This window comes from Spea bombifrons, chromosome 1 (assembly GCF_027358695.1).
Source record: "Spea bombifrons isolate aSpeBom1 chromosome 1, aSpeBom1.2.pri, whole genome shotgun sequence".
Classification (NCBI taxonomy): Eukaryota; Metazoa; Chordata; class Amphibia; order Anura; family Pelobatidae; genus Spea; species Spea bombifrons.
In genome coordinates this window covers 126,191,021-126,206,053 of record NC_071087.1, presented here as the reverse complement: position 1 = coordinate 126,206,053, position 15,033 = coordinate 126,191,021, and the positions used below count along the sequence as shown (strand labels likewise).

Genomic DNA, 15,033 nt, shown 5'->3' with positions numbered 1-15,033 from the left:
AATTCCATTAAAAGAGAAACATGTGTAAAATTACGTGCGGGTAGCTTCACGCTCAAAGAAAGAGGTAACTGCGAAGGACAGTGTGGGTTACTGGTTTGGACCTTCGCGGTACCCGTAGAGGAGCATCCCGGAAGTGTAACACGCGAGTGGGGACAGCAGGTCTAGCAGTGCAGCGGTTCTATTGGAGTAAAGATGCCTCGCTACGCGCAGCTTGTAATGGGTCCCGCTGGCAGTGGGAAGGTGAGAGCGTTAATGTGTATTAATGTGATTGGAGAAGCGCAGCGCTGGAGCTTGTTTACATGCGTTCAACCCACAACTTTCTATTGAGTCTATTCGTCATGAAGCACAGACCCCACTGAGCTTGTGCTGCAGGAAGATCTGTATACCATTCTTAAGCAGTATTGACCCAAGTACCAGTGAATTAAAGCTTAGACTGAATAGAACATGTCTATTCTGGACAAGGAACAACATTTTAAACTAAATTTACGTTGTTTTTGTATTGTACAATGAACATATTTTACACATCATGTATTTGCCCTCAGTTTAAAAATAAGTCTTTTTTTTCACTTCCAAAGTGATGTTTGGAAATACATTTTTATTCAATCAAAACATAACAAGGTACACATAAGATCGAAAAAGACAATACAAAACAAAATAATACATAGAAAACATTCTTACTGCATATTACAGCTGATCCTACGTGTATAATAACTTCACATAGCAAAGAAGAAGAAGAAAAAATAATACATAAGATATTTACTTCCTACCTCCATATTCTGCATTGTTTGGATTGGCAAAAACCTCGTAGATCTTATTTCTAATATGTTTATTTTTTCGGTGATTGCGGCGTACCAGATTATTCCTTAAATTAAGACGTAGAAACAATTCAGGTTATTATTGCGCTGCTGTGTCTGTGTGTTTCAGAGCACGTATTGTTCCACCATGGTCCAGCACTGTGAGGCTCTGAATAGATCTGTCCAGGTGGTTAATCTGGACCCTGCAGCTGAGTATTTTGACTACCCTGTAATGGCTGGTAAGTGATTATTTAAAACAAATTATATAAATCATTATACTATATAAACCTACTTAGACTGTGATAGTGATGCGCTTTTTTAGGAAATTATGTTTTTCGGGACAAGTACGGCTATTTGAAAACCCTATTCATATCAGCCCAGCAATTCCCCATCGTATTAACAGAAGAGTGCAATCACAACAGGTCATCCCACCAATAAGAGGCTTTCATTCCATTCCTGTCGATAGATATCAGGGAGCTTATTGAAGTTGACGACGTGATGGAAGATACTACATTGAGGTTTGGGCCAAACGGAGGATTGGTGTACTGTATGGAGTATTTTGCCAATAACTTTGACTGGCTGGAGAGCTGTTTGGGTCACACAGAAGATGATTACATCCTGTTTGATTGCCCAGGTGAGTGATAAATCCAAATGAAATATTTGCTGTAGAGCTGTACAAGCGTCTCTACTGTATAGATCCCTATTCAATCAACCTTGTTTTACTAATTTTGTTCACATATCTTAAAGTGTCTGTACGTGTCAGTAACGTTGTCTTAATAAGGAAAATGTACATAGCTGTATTAACCCATGAGAAAACGTTTTAACTTTGTGGACACCAATCATATTTCAAGGCAATGACCGTAAGAATATGTCTCTGACATTAGCTGGTGCCGTGGTGTTTGAGAGGCTTTGTCAATACAGGTTCACATTATACCCACTCAGTCTAGCAAATGTGCCAAGCGTGCTTCCGTTAACTCTGTAAGTCAAATTGTTATGTTATATACTACTTGTTTTGTCCTGTCCACTCATTGTACAGCGCTATGGAATTTGATGGCGCTGTATAAAACAATAAATAATAATAAAGAGCTATTGTGGAAATGAATAAAGCTTTATAGTGTTTCTTTCAGAACAGCTTAAAGCTGTGACCCTTGGGATGCCAATAGCATGGGTTTAATATCCTCCCAGCCATCAGATGTAGCACCTTTCCAACACTTATTACTTTGGCTTTCAGAAAGTCTTTTTAAAAGTGAATCATTGAATGTTGACGTTACTATTTGTCTATATTTGTGTGAACTGCTGTGAACTACAAAACTCTTATCTGCTTCCCTGGGCTTTTAGGTCAGATTGAACTGTATACTCATCTCCCAGTCATGAAGTACCTGGTGGAGCAGCTTCAGCAGTGGGAATTCAGAGTGTGTGGAGTTTTCCTTGTAGATTCTCAATTCATGGTCGAATCCTTTAAGGTGAGATCTGATCTCATCCTTGGTTAAGAAAGAGGGATCTGGTCATTCATTTTTTTTACAATACAGTCCATCTTAGTTTATTATTGAGGTATTTATTTATTAAGTGCTGGATTCCTGAACACCATTTCAATCTGGAGAAGAAGACAAAATTAACACTAAAATTACAATCCACGGTATAAAATACATCAATGACATGGACAATAATATGTCCTAATGGAAAGAGATGAGGGTCTAGCTCTTCAATGGTTACAATCCATACAGTTGGATTGTCCTTAAATAAAATATAAGTTTGCAATACATTGAAATGATCCTTGAGCAAGGGAAGAACTCAGAGTTTCTTCTCACAGGTATGTCACTGTGCTGTCCAGGTTAAATTGACATTTCAGGGCCTTTTGGGGTATATAAACAAAGTCTATAAATTGGCACAGTACTAGCTAAAATGCAGTCACAGAGTGTGAGTAAATATAAATAGTTACCCCTTTCTGGCAACAGGCACCCAGATGATGTGCAGACCTCAGTGGTACTTCTGTTCACGTGTAGGAAACAGTATTAGCATGCGATCTACTAATGAAAACAGTCGTGTTGAGTGATTTCTGCAAACATGTTTTAATTAGTTATTGTGTGATCATTGCTTATATCATTCTTCATGGTGATTAGTCCTCTGTCAATATGATCTCTCTGAAAACACATCAGTGCTGTACAGAAACACATGCCTTAATATTCCGGCTAAAATGCTTATTGTCTGTCATTGTATGTTCGTATTCTTCTCTTCTTCAGTTTATTTCCGGAGTTATGGCTGCACTCAGTGCTATGATCTCCCTGGAGATTCCACAATGTAACATCATGACCAAGATGGATTTGTTAAACAAGAAAGCTAAAAAACAAATTGAGAAGTAAGAGGATTTTTTTTACTTTTTGTATGTTTATCTGGCTCTTTGTGTCCTTTTATATACCATTTCAGTATATTCAATAGTTCTTCAATGTATTTTAGTATTTCTTTATTCTAGTACAAACATTGGAAACTGCTGTTTGGGTTGACATTAAGTACATTTCTCAGGCAGACTAGATGAGCTGCCAACACGTTCTATGTTTCTCGCTTTGTATGTGAGAGACCGGAGGATGGATTATTCTGCTCTTCTCATTCATAGGTATTTAGATCCAGACATGTATTCCATGATTGAAGATTCCTCTAGCCGGCTGAGAAGCAAGAAGTTTAAAAAACTGACAAAAGCCATTTGTGGATTGGTGAGACTTTGTACTTAACTATTTACTTCTTGTTTTTGGTTGCTCAAGGTTTATTCTATAGCAGATAACGGCAGTGTACATGTAACTGTGTCTTAAATAAGAAATGACTACTCTCAAACCACACACTTGAATAAACAGTAATGTCTCTCGCGTCTTTCCAGATTGATGATTACAGCATGGTTCGATTCCTACCTTTTGACCGATCTGATGAAGAAGGTATAAACATTGTGCTACAGCATATAGATTTTGCAATCCAGTACGGAGAGGACCTGGAGTTTAAGGAGCCCAGGGTAAGATGACTATCCTTATTATCAGCCACCGCTCTAAATCAAAATACCCAGGTGGTGAGATAGTAGTCTAACCAACACAGCGAGGTTTTGGAACTGGCTGTGTGGTAACTTCATTGTATCAATATGCCGGAGCAGATTTTAAACACTCAAGCCTCTACTGAAAGCATTTCAGCCTCGCAACATCATACTTTCATAGCGTCTGATAAGATCATCGTGATGCTGTGAGGCTAAAATGCTTTCAGTAGAGGGTTCAATATTGAAAATCTGCTGCCCTGCCGTTGCCTTAGTGCCCTGTTATTTTTATTATATGTGCCTTGTTACCCTTTAGAAATTCTAATGAGCTGATTCTTTATTTTTATTTTGTATTCTTCTAGTCAAGGTGCTTAGTGTTATACCCATAAGTGAACCATCGTAAATGGTTTGTCTCATAAAATCTTTACAAACTCATCTGTTACCCATTAGAGTTATTATTTATTGAAATTTTAACTTAAATGATTACAGTGGAGAAATTGTCCATCTCAGACAATAGCTCCATATAGGGAGAGCATTTGGTATGGTGACAGGTCCATAGTAACCTCTCTACACTAGAAGACACTTGATACAAACTTGGAGGAGAACCCTCTGTCTTCATGTGATTAAAATACCAAATTATCCTGTGAATCAACAACTTTAATAATATACATTTAATGCAGAGGGGGACGCATCTACAAATACCTTACATGTTTTATACAGACATCTGCTGGAACGCTAGTCTTCTGATCTACTACTCATTCAAGTTGTATTTTGACTGCCCTGCCATGACCGTAAAGTGTGTGCTGCCACAATCGCATTGAAGGTTTTTGTTTCTTGTAACAGGAAACCGAGCAGGACACATCTCCAAACTTTGATGAATTCTTCCAAGACCGAGCAGATGAGGAGGAATAACGAAGCCTTACAAGTTTAGTGAACTGCTTTGAGTGAGCCATTTGGATTTTTTTTCTACATCATGAGCTGAGAAAGCCTCGATGTTGAGACCACCTTGACGGACATGACAGAGGATATAACTTTTTATTGGTGCCTGAAGTATCGGCAGTTTATCATTGTTCCATATGTCTGGTCCCATGATTGGAGGCAATCTGGGGTCTCTACCTAAAGGGAAATTGTGTCCTCTTTTAATTTAACTCAATAATATTATCGGTCAATTTTTGTGTGTATAAAAATAAGCTTTGCAGAGGAATATGGTGGAACCATGACACAACGCAGTAAGGTTCTCCCACAGGGAAGACAAATCCCAACCTCTACAGGAATGGACTCTACGAAAAAGATACTTGGAAGGCTTGGGATATTGAGCCTAGCAGTGACAGCTTCTTAGAAAACCTCTTTATATTTACATTTCTCTGTACATAATCTACGGCCATCATATGTCATTTAATGCACAGGATAGCTGAGATGTCCCCCTTGAAAAGACATGGTGAGATTCTGCAGAATTCCTTTGAACCCATCTCCTACCATGTGATCTACTTACGCTGGCTTGGAGGACCTTGCAGGTTTTATTTTACTGGGAACTCTTTTCTGCCTCTGATTTTACATTTCAAAGAATACTAAATATTTAAGTACACGCAAAGTACTTTAATGTGCATTCTTCTTTAGTAAGCCTATTTGTGTTTTTCTCTATACTTCACTTTGTGTCATTTGTTTTTGTCAACCCTTTTTTCACCATAGTACACCGGTCCTGCCTCTTATCAAGTGCGGTAAAGAAGAAACGGTTGTGTTTTAGTCAAGACAAAGTATTCACACAACAAAGTTAAATAATTCTAAGGATGCAACTCATAATTTAATAAAATTTTATTTTGTGAATAATGTGAACTGCTCAGTTTTTCTTCCCCCATTTTACAAATTCATGCAAGATAAGATTACTGGTGCTTCAGGTCAAACCACAGATGCCTTTTGAATGTTAGTTTTTATTACATTTAGATTTTTGGAAGGTGTACTTAATGCTTTATCGATAGGCACAAAATGTGCTGTAACACAAAAGGGTTTTATCCACTAGTGAGAGTTATGAAGGGACAACGTTGGCAAGATTCTCCGGTGTGATGGACTGTTCTAGCCCTGTATAATGCATAATTCAATATGTAAAGATACCGGTGAACTCACTAAGTTGACTATACATTATTCATGATCTTATTGGGGATGAGATGGGTTTTATTTCAATGGAGGATAAAAGTTAGAACAAGAGGCCATAAATATAAAACTAGAGGGTCAGAGGCTTGCATGTAATGTGAGGAAGTTTTACTATACTTAGAAAGTGGTAGGTAAGTGGAACAGCCTCCCAGCAGGTGTGGAAGAGGCTAAAACAGTAAACATACATCAGGGTAGGCATAACTATTTGAATGTTTATCTACCACCCTCTCGGTAAAGTAAAACACGTTTAGTGATAGGTTTACCAGGGACAAATGTCTTAAGTCTACATAATTTCTAAATACATTTCCTGCTGTTTGTGTACTCTGCGCAGATCACTGAAATATACTCAACCACCAATCATTATGGGATGCTGGCAATAAGGGACACCAGGGGAGGATAATGGGACATGCAAGGTGTGCTGGCGGCTACAGCAATGAATCAGACGTTTTCAGCTATTTATGTTATAACTGCGTTGTTTATAAACGGAATAATATATATTTACGCTGCTGTTTATGTTATTGTGACTTCAAGATTATAGAACTCTGTAAACCACCAAAATCCCAGCACTTCTATAAAAGTGACAGGATAAATTATCTATAATTTTTTTGGTATGAGTTATATTAAGGACAAAAATCCTTATTGGCCAAGTAACTTAAAAATTGTTCTTGGTGGTGGTATAGCGTGTAATGTATAGTGGCGCCCCTAGCGTCCAGTCGCGGTAGCGCAAAATATTGGTTTGAGCCGAAGGAGTTCATGGGCGCAATTGCGACATCTGGTGGCCACTGGCGGAAACGTTCGCATTTTACTTCCTGCTTTAGTCACCTAGGGTGGGACAGCGGAAGCAGTGAAGGAGCATCACCCCATTCCGTAGAAATAGTCGCTGTTTGCCCGCCTCCGGTTCGTTATCATGCCGGTGAGTGTCCGCAATGTCAGCCAGTAAAATTATTTACACTTTCAAACGTCTGTTTTTATACCAATCGTAGGTTTGGTGTTGAAGTTGTACCGCGGGAGTTAGGCCCTGGGACCCGGCAGCGGAACTGTTCTCTCTATCGTTCAGATCTAGACGTTTGTTAATTGTCAGTGGGGACCGGACACATAACGTTAACGGTGACATGTCTGCTGGCTGTATATAGCCCGTTAGCATCACAGCATGATGTGTATTGCGTCTTTATACTCATAACAAGCATTTGCTGCAACCTTGGCTCTGATGATTACTTTTTACGTCACCCCCAGCCTCTTCACCTATAATGGGCTATATTCAGTGTACATGAGATCCCAGCCATGCGTGGTTTACAAACTGACCGGCAGGTAGTGGTTTTATCGTGGAGGAAGCCCCCTGTGCTAACGTTGCATAGAGGGGGATCGGTGTGCTGTGTTTTCAATAGCATGCGATGTCACCCGGCATGCAAACAGTTAACAGCGGTTGTTGCTCTAGAGCCCTTTTGCAGAATAAGGAACATGGTTTCTTATACCGGAAGTGGGTTTCAGTGTGTGAAGCTCACTGCATGTTCATTCTTATGATGAATTCAAGGTGGATGTTAAGTGTATCATGTGTGGCCTAAATAAGAAACAAGGGAGAGCTGAGGTTTTAACTGCTTGATTTCATCATAAACAATACATTATAAGAGATCTCTAACCCCAGTGAGCTTCTGCTGCAGGAAGAGTATGGTTGGCCATGTATAATGTGTAGTTGTGTCTACAAGTTTTCACCCATTGAATTATGCGTTATACAGGGCCAGCTTAGTCATTGTTGAAGAACACTGCCTTTTTGACATTCCTAATAAATTTAAGTGAGTTTGCCAGAACCACAACACACTTTCTTTTTTTGGATCAACAGAGAGACAGAACTTAGTAGATATGTGAACTTGGTAGATATGTGAACTTGGTAGATATGTGAACTTGGTAGATATGTGAACTTGGTAGATATGTGAACTTGGTAGATATGTGAACTTGGTAGATATGTGAGATAGGCACGAAGCTATCCTGTATGGAAGAGAAGACCAAGGACCAATTAAGGTCTGATTCTTTACATCAGGAAAAATAGGCAGGCTTGATGGACCCGATGATTAGTTTCTGCCATCGAATTCCATGTTTCATCATGCATGGACGCTGTTTGATCTAAGAGGATCGCTAGTGATCTAGTACTGTTCCAATGATAGCACATGACATTCTGATTTCTCTATCACAGGCCTACCATTCCACCCTAATGGAACCTGACACCAAACTAATTGGTAACATGGCAATGCTGCCAATAAGAACCCAGTTTAAAGGACCAGCCCCAAGAGAAAGTAAGTTCTACAAGACTCCATTTGTAGTATTTCAGACATTCCTGCCTTGACGCCTGGTTTTTGTATCCACTTATTCAACAAGCTGAGGCTTGCCTTCGCTAAACTCTATTTGAGTTTTGAGTGTTGTAAGACCAGTAAACTATTTTGCTATGTTCTGAGCCATCAAATAATATGTTTTAACATGGGTATGTCTAAAACAATCCTGCACTGAATTATACTTTCAATACAATTGTCAAAAAAAAAAAAAAAAAAAAAAAATATATATATATATATATATAAATATATGTGTGTGTATATGTTACAAAGCCATAGTTATTTTTTAATTTTTCGTTAATTAGACTGTCTCAAATACCGTGTGTACTCAGAGATAAGCTGACATCCAAAATTTCAAGCAACAAACCAGTAAACATTAAAACTGTAACCCGTGGATAGGACAATAAGTGTAAATATAAACACGCACACATAGACACCTGCACATGTACACACGCTACTCACCTACCCGCCTGTAGCCTCCGCCTGTCCTCAATGTAACTACACCACTGGAACCCACCTCCTCTATAATATTAGTGGCGTGCTTAACCCTGAGTATATATTGTAACATAGTGACAAGTAGGGCTGCAACTAACGATTATTTTAATAATCGATTAGTTGGCCGATTATTTTTTCGATTAATCGGATAAAAAAAATGAATGTAAATTTTTCATTTATTTAAAATAATTTACTAAACAAATGATGTTAAATACAAACAGCAGAATAAAAAACTTTGATAATACATTTCTTGTCTTTATTTCCCAACCAGCCCCCCAATATATGCACATTTGAGCCCAGGCTTGCTACGCTGCCTCCCAGACATGCCATGCTGCCCCCCCACATATGCCACGCTGCCTACCACAGCACTCCACGCTGCCTCCCACATCTGCCACTCCACGCTGCCTCCCACATATGCCACTCCACGCTGCCTCCCACATCTGCCACGCCACGCTGCCTCCCACATCTGCCACTCCACTCTACCCCCCACATCTGCCACTCCACTCTACCCCCCACATGCCACTGTGCCTGATACGCCTTATACCCCCTGAAACACCACTCCATCCTCCCCAGACATGCCACCCTGCCCTCCCACATATGCCACGCCATGCTGCCTCCCACATCTGCCACTCCACAATGCCTCCCACATATGCCACGCTGCCTCCCACATCTGCCACTCCACGCTGCCTCCCACATCTGCCACTCCACGCTGCCTCCCACATCTGCCACTGTGCCTGATACCCCTCTCCATCCTCCCCACACATGCCACCCTGCCTCCCAGACATGCCACTTCTCTACCCCCAGATATGCCACTCTACCCCCAGATATGCCTTATACACCCTGATACACCACTCCGTCCTCCCCAGACATGCCACACTGCCCTCCCCACATATGCCTTATATACTGTATATGCCTTATACCCCCAGATATGTCACTTCACTGCCCCCAGGATTTAGATTCCCCTAAATTAACCCTAAACTCCCCATTAACCATAACTGCCCCTAAATTAACCCTTAACACCCCCTTAACCACAGCATCCCCTAAATTAACCCTAAAGACCCCATCAACCACAGCATCCCCTAAATTAACCCTAAACACACCATTAACCACAACTGCCTCAAATTAACCCCAAACACCCCATTAACCACAGCTGCTCCTAAATTAACCCTAAACAGCCTATTAACATAACTGCCCCTAAATTAGCCCTAAACACCCAATTAACCATAACTGCCCCTAAATTAACCCTAAACACCCCACTAACCATAACTGCCCCTAAATTAACCCCCACCTCCCCTAACTTTCAGTAGCCCAAATATATATATATATATATTACATACATATATACACACATATATATATATATATATATATATATATATATATATATATACACATACACATATTATATATATATATATATACACATATACTTACAGTTAGATGAGTGTCACAGCCATGTGGTTCTGGCCTGGAGAAGGAAGGGGCGGGGCCAGTTGTCACAGTGATTACAGGGAGGGGGAGTAAGTAGGAGCTGCTGCTGTGAGACGGTGAGTCAGACTAAACGGATTATATAATGAGGGGGATTTTTCAGAGCGTTTGCTCTGAAAAAACCCTCATTTTATAATCGATAATAATCGATTCAACTAATCGATAATGAAATTCGTTGCCAACGAATTTCATTATCGATTATTATCGATTTTATCGATTAGTTGTTGCAGCCCTAGTGACAAGCATAATTTGCTTAAAAAAAAAAAAAAAAAGAATGTATATTATTCAAATTTAATATTGCTTCTCTCTCCCTTTTTAAGCCAAAGATACAGATATTATCGATGAAGCCATTTATTACTTCAAGGCTAACGTCTTTTTTAAAAATTATGAAATCAAGGTAAGCTGTGACAGTCATTCTGACAGTATGACCTTGTATACTGTATCATTGCTGTAGCTATTTGTAAAAACATGATGTTTTTATTTTTTTTTAAAGAACTCGTTCACCCTTTCATTTCCATACCTAAAGTATGAAGCAGTGTTTAGCTTTTACCCTGAAGGGGATACTGTATATATTCCAGGATTTTCCCCTTTAGCTGTATCATACGCATGATTGAATGTTCTGCACTTTGTCCTTCCTGTATTCTATAACATACAGTTCTACATGAATACAAATAGGCATAGATAATCACTAAGTCAGTTACTGCGGGGTGGGAGGATGTAATGTTAACATTTGGCCTGGGTTTACCCGTCTTGGGGTAAATTTTTTTAATGTTTTTACATGTAATAAGTCTTTTATTACATGTAAAAACATTAAAAAAATTTAAATAAAGTTTCTGATAAGCTCTTGTAAGAATTCAAAAAGAAAGTTTAACCTACTCCCCCTCTAATACAATGTTATCTTCTTGCAGAATGAAGCTGACCGTACATTAATATACATCACTCTCTATATTTCTGAGTGTCTAAAAAAGTTGCAGAAGGTGAGATTCTTGAATTTTTCACCACCGTTCTAGTTAGTGTACACTGAAGACATTAGTGTACACAGGGTATTGTCTTACGATGATTAAATGTGACATTCTGTATAGTTATATAGAAATGGAAGTCATTTCACATCTTTGTGTTTTCATTGGCACCATAGAAAAGTTAGCCAAGGGAGTGGTTACACACTGCAGATTGCGTACTTTATTGAGACGTAGGAGACCTGTTTGCTATTTCTTTTAAAGGGACACACCAGCCATAGACAGCTGTGTGGTCCTTTTACATTTTGTATGTTGTCCATTTTGCAAATGCATAGGGGATTCTTCAGTACTAAAAGAAACAGAACTGTCATTTTTTTCTGCTTAATGAGTTTGAGTTTATTGAAATACTATAGTTGCCTAGAAAGAGAGTCCTGTCATCCCTCCAAAGCCCTCCCCAATGTATTATTTGACAGCAGTCTGATCACCCACAGCCTCTCCGATCTGCCATTTCATGCTCATACACAGTGATTGGGAGCGGGTGTGATTGAGTGAGGTGTTTTGTGTGATAGCAGTCATGTGTGTGAGGGAATGAGATCCCCTTAAGCTAGAAGACCTTGAGGGTAACGCTACCTCTGTGATGTCAGAGTTAGAAAGGCTGAGCAGCGAAGACAGACAGGATTGAGAATTGTTTTGTCTGATAGGTGTGATAGGTATGAGGGAGTGAGACCTTAAGGGTAATGCCCCTTCTGTGATGTCAGAGATAGGAAGGCTGAGCAGTGAAGACAGACAGGATTGAGAATTGTTTTGTCTGATAGGTGTGATAGGTATGAGGGAGTGAGACCTTAAGGGTAATGCCCCTTCTGTGATGTCAGAGATAGGAAGGCTGAGCAGTGAAGACAGACAGGATTGAGAATTGTTTTGTCTGATAGGTGTGATAGGTATGAGGGAGTGAGACCTTAAGGGTAATGCCCCTTCTGTGATGTCAGAGATAGGAAGGCTGAGCAGTGAAGACAGACAGGATTGAGAATTGTTTTGTCTGATAGGTGTGATGTCTGATAGGTGTGAGGGAATGAGACCTTAAGGGTAATGCCTCTTCTGTGATGTCAGAGATGGGAAGGCTGAGCAGTAAAGAAGCCCTACTGAAATATTTGCAACAAGAAAATACAGCAAAACAATGTTATTTCAAAAAGGAATATGTTTATTTGAGATGTATACTATAGTAGTACATAATAATATACAAATCTATGAAAGTTGAGGGGGAAAAAACATCTGTGGGAATAGCTTTAAGGATTTACCGAGTACTTTTAATAGGCATTCATTACATTAAACTTTTTTATTTTTTTACTCTTAAGAAAATGAATAAGTGAACATTACTTATATGGAAATTAAGATATGCACAATCACTAAGCATTCAAGTACAAAATCTGCATTACTTGCCTTACCGCTCCCTCCCTCGGACAGTACGGGTGCTGGAAGTGTCCAAATGCACGAGACACGGACACTGCTGACACCCCCACTGTCCGAGACAGGAAGCAGGAAGTGTGATCTGCTGTACCGATTGTGCAAACCTTATGTTTCATTTAAGTAAAGTTTGCATAATCGATTTCTCAAGTGTGTAATAATAAATGCTACTTTAAGGTTTTGTAATTGTACAGGTGACCTTTGTCATCTTGTTACAATTTGTATGACTCATTAACAGAAAAATAAAATGTATCCAGATAAAGTTATAGAAATGTTACACAATGTTTTCCCTGTCTGTTTTCAGTGTAACTCCAAAGGACAGGGGGAAAAGGAAATGTACACATTGGGAATTACAAATTTCCCCATCCCGGGAGAACCCGGATTCCCTCTCAATGCCATGTATGTGAAACCTTCCAACAAACAGGAAGACGGTAAGAGCTCCATCTGCATGAGCATGCTGTGCTGTATAATATAACCCTTACGCTGGAAACGATTAATAGAAATTAAACATCCCTGCTGATCCTGCTCCATGGAGCTTTACATTTTAAGACTAGATGGGTCAGTTGGCATGTCCTGCAGGGGTGACTTTTAACCAGAACCAGTTTTAGGAATCAGGTTGTTGACTTTTCTAAAACTGACTTTTTTCAGTTCTTCCCAAAACATCTCTTAATAGCTAAACATTTTAGCATTTATTGATATGCTTTTCTGTATAGTCTTCCCACACAACACACATGGTAACGAAGAGTAATTACAGAGCTCAAACATTATTCCCCTTCTAACATAGCTGTCAGCATCATCACTGACCGCTCACCACTATTCACACCACTTTTGGCTTAAAGTAGCCAATCAGTGGCAGGAAGCCACTTCTGATGATATTAACGGGAGCACTTTCTCCATGAGCACATGGGGGTCAGAACTGGGGGGTGCACATGCATAGCAGGGTTCTTCTGACCCCCCCCATGCATCTAAAACAAAGTGCATATATAAGGGCTGGGATATCCCTTTAATGTTAGACTGTAAACAGGGCCACCGGTAGCTATTATTTCATGTTTCTGCCGTGTCTGTAAAAGCTGTGTACTAATCCGAATTTGATTTCTGTTTCTAGAGGTGATGAGAGCCTATTTACAACAGCTGAGGCAAGAAACTGGATTGAGACTTTGTGAAAAAGTGTTTGACCCTCAGACAGACAAACCAAGCAAGGTAAATTAACTTTTTACAGAGCCCTTTTGGAAATTATTGTCAGGCTACCATTGCATTGCTATGAATATACAATAATGCTAAATAATAAATTCACTATTCCTGTCGGTAATTGCCGTAATCTTACATGCCTCTGCACACTATGCTATTTTTAAAGGTGTCCCGGTTTTATAATAATTTAAATATGTCCCCATATTGTGAAATTTCAAACCGCATTACTGAGGAAAATGTAGTCCTTATGCTTTTTTTGTTAAATTTAATTGCAACTGTGCTAATTTTTCATTCTTACGCACTTATATCTGTAAGTAAGATATTGAAAGGTCTGAGGGTGTCTGCATTATGTTACGCAGCAATCCACTGTTCCACTTTCATAGCCCGGCAGCCAACATTGTTATATTATAGTAATCTGCTTTCTGTTTTTCACTTGTAGTGGTGGACATGCTTTGTGAAGAAGCAGTTTATGAACAAGTCCCTCTCCGGCCCAGGACAATAAATGAAGCAAGGAACATTTAGGACAATGTGGGCGTGATATCAAGTTGTTGGTTTTTCAAATATTTTTTACTGTGTTGTAATATTGATGGTCATTTCCATACAGAGAGAGAAATCCGGTTGAATGGTGCTTAATAAAAGCAATTGTAAATCCTTAATTTGTGTTTTTCTCTTGGATTTCTGCTTGTGGGTGTCGTATATGATATGTTTGCGCATAAAGAGGCTCTTTAACTCCAGGGGCTTGGGTATCTTCCATTAATATCTGCAGCCCATGCTGTATACTAGTAAATAAGGTTTCCATTTAACATTAGAACGGTGTAGTAAGATGAAGTAATATCACCTTTGCTGCACATAAATAATGCATTACAGGGGAGTCTGAATACCAACATAATGTGTAAGAGCAGGATAACCCTGGTAAATTGGTTAAGCATCATGCATTGTTCATTTGGTAAGCTGATTTATAAAGGCATCTCACAACGCTCCTGTGTTGAATACATTTCACTCTAGCATGCTGCCTGAGTGACAGCTTGTATGACTTAAAATGTATTTAATTCACATTCCTGCAGCAACTAAAACACCAATACAACCAGCCCAGGCCCTTAGTGCCTGTGAATTCAGGGAGTTGAAACCAAACCTTTGTGTAGTGGTTATAATACAGTCATCCATTTTCACCT

General features: G+C 39.4%; 2 protein-coding genes across 2 annotated transcripts; both read left to right on the top strand.

Annotated features, from left to right (window-relative positions):
* The first annotated feature begins 115 nt into the window (after positions 1 to 115).
* On the top strand, positions 116 to 4,766 carry GPN3 (GPN-loop GTPase 3). Its single transcript, XM_053472986.1, has 8 exons — positions 116 to 240; positions 925 to 1,033; positions 1,261 to 1,428; positions 2,133 to 2,257; positions 3,035 to 3,150; positions 3,406 to 3,502; positions 3,664 to 3,792; positions 4,648 to 4,766. Exons 1-8 carry the CDS (start codon positions 193 to 195, stop codon positions 4,714 to 4,716), a joined length of 861 nt encoding a protein of 286 aa, XP_053328961.1. The 5' UTR covers positions 116 to 192; the 3' UTR covers positions 4,717 to 4,766.
* Positions 4,767 to 6,764: 1,998 nt separating this feature from the next.
* ARPC3 (actin related protein 2/3 complex subunit 3) lies at positions 6,765 to 14,517 on the top strand. The gene is made up of 7 exons (XM_053473020.1): positions 6,765 to 6,865; positions 8,141 to 8,240; positions 10,577 to 10,653; positions 11,165 to 11,233; positions 12,978 to 13,104; positions 13,779 to 13,873; positions 14,301 to 14,517. Exons 1-7 carry the CDS (start codon positions 6,860 to 6,862, stop codon positions 14,361 to 14,363), a joined length of 537 nt encoding a protein of 178 aa, XP_053328995.1. The 5' UTR covers positions 6,765 to 6,859; the 3' UTR covers positions 14,364 to 14,517.
* The last annotated feature ends 516 nt before the right edge of the window (positions 14,518 to 15,033 follow it).

Excerpts from the sequence above, each read along its gene's own strand:
- GPN3 (XM_053472986.1), top strand. The coding sequence starts at position 193 with ATGCCTCGCTACGCGCAGCTTGTAATGGGTCCCGCTGGCAGTGGGAAG. Across the intron at positions 1,429-2,132 it reads CATCCTGTTTGATTGCCCAG|GTCAGATTGAACTGTATACT; the intron begins GTGAGTGATAAA and ends CTGGGCTTTTAG. Across the intron at positions 2,258-3,034 it reads TCATGGTCGAATCCTTTAAG|TTTATTTCCGGAGTTATGGC; the intron begins GTGAGATCTGAT and ends TCTCTTCTTCAG.
- ARPC3 (XM_053473020.1), top strand. Across the intron at positions 11,234-12,977 it reads GTCTAAAAAAGTTGCAGAAG|TGTAACTCCAAAGGACAGGG; the intron begins GTGAGATTCTTG and ends GTCTGTTTTCAG. Across the intron at positions 13,874-14,300 it reads AGACAGACAAACCAAGCAAG|TGGTGGACATGCTTTGTGAA; the intron begins GTAAATTAACTT and ends TTTCACTTGTAG.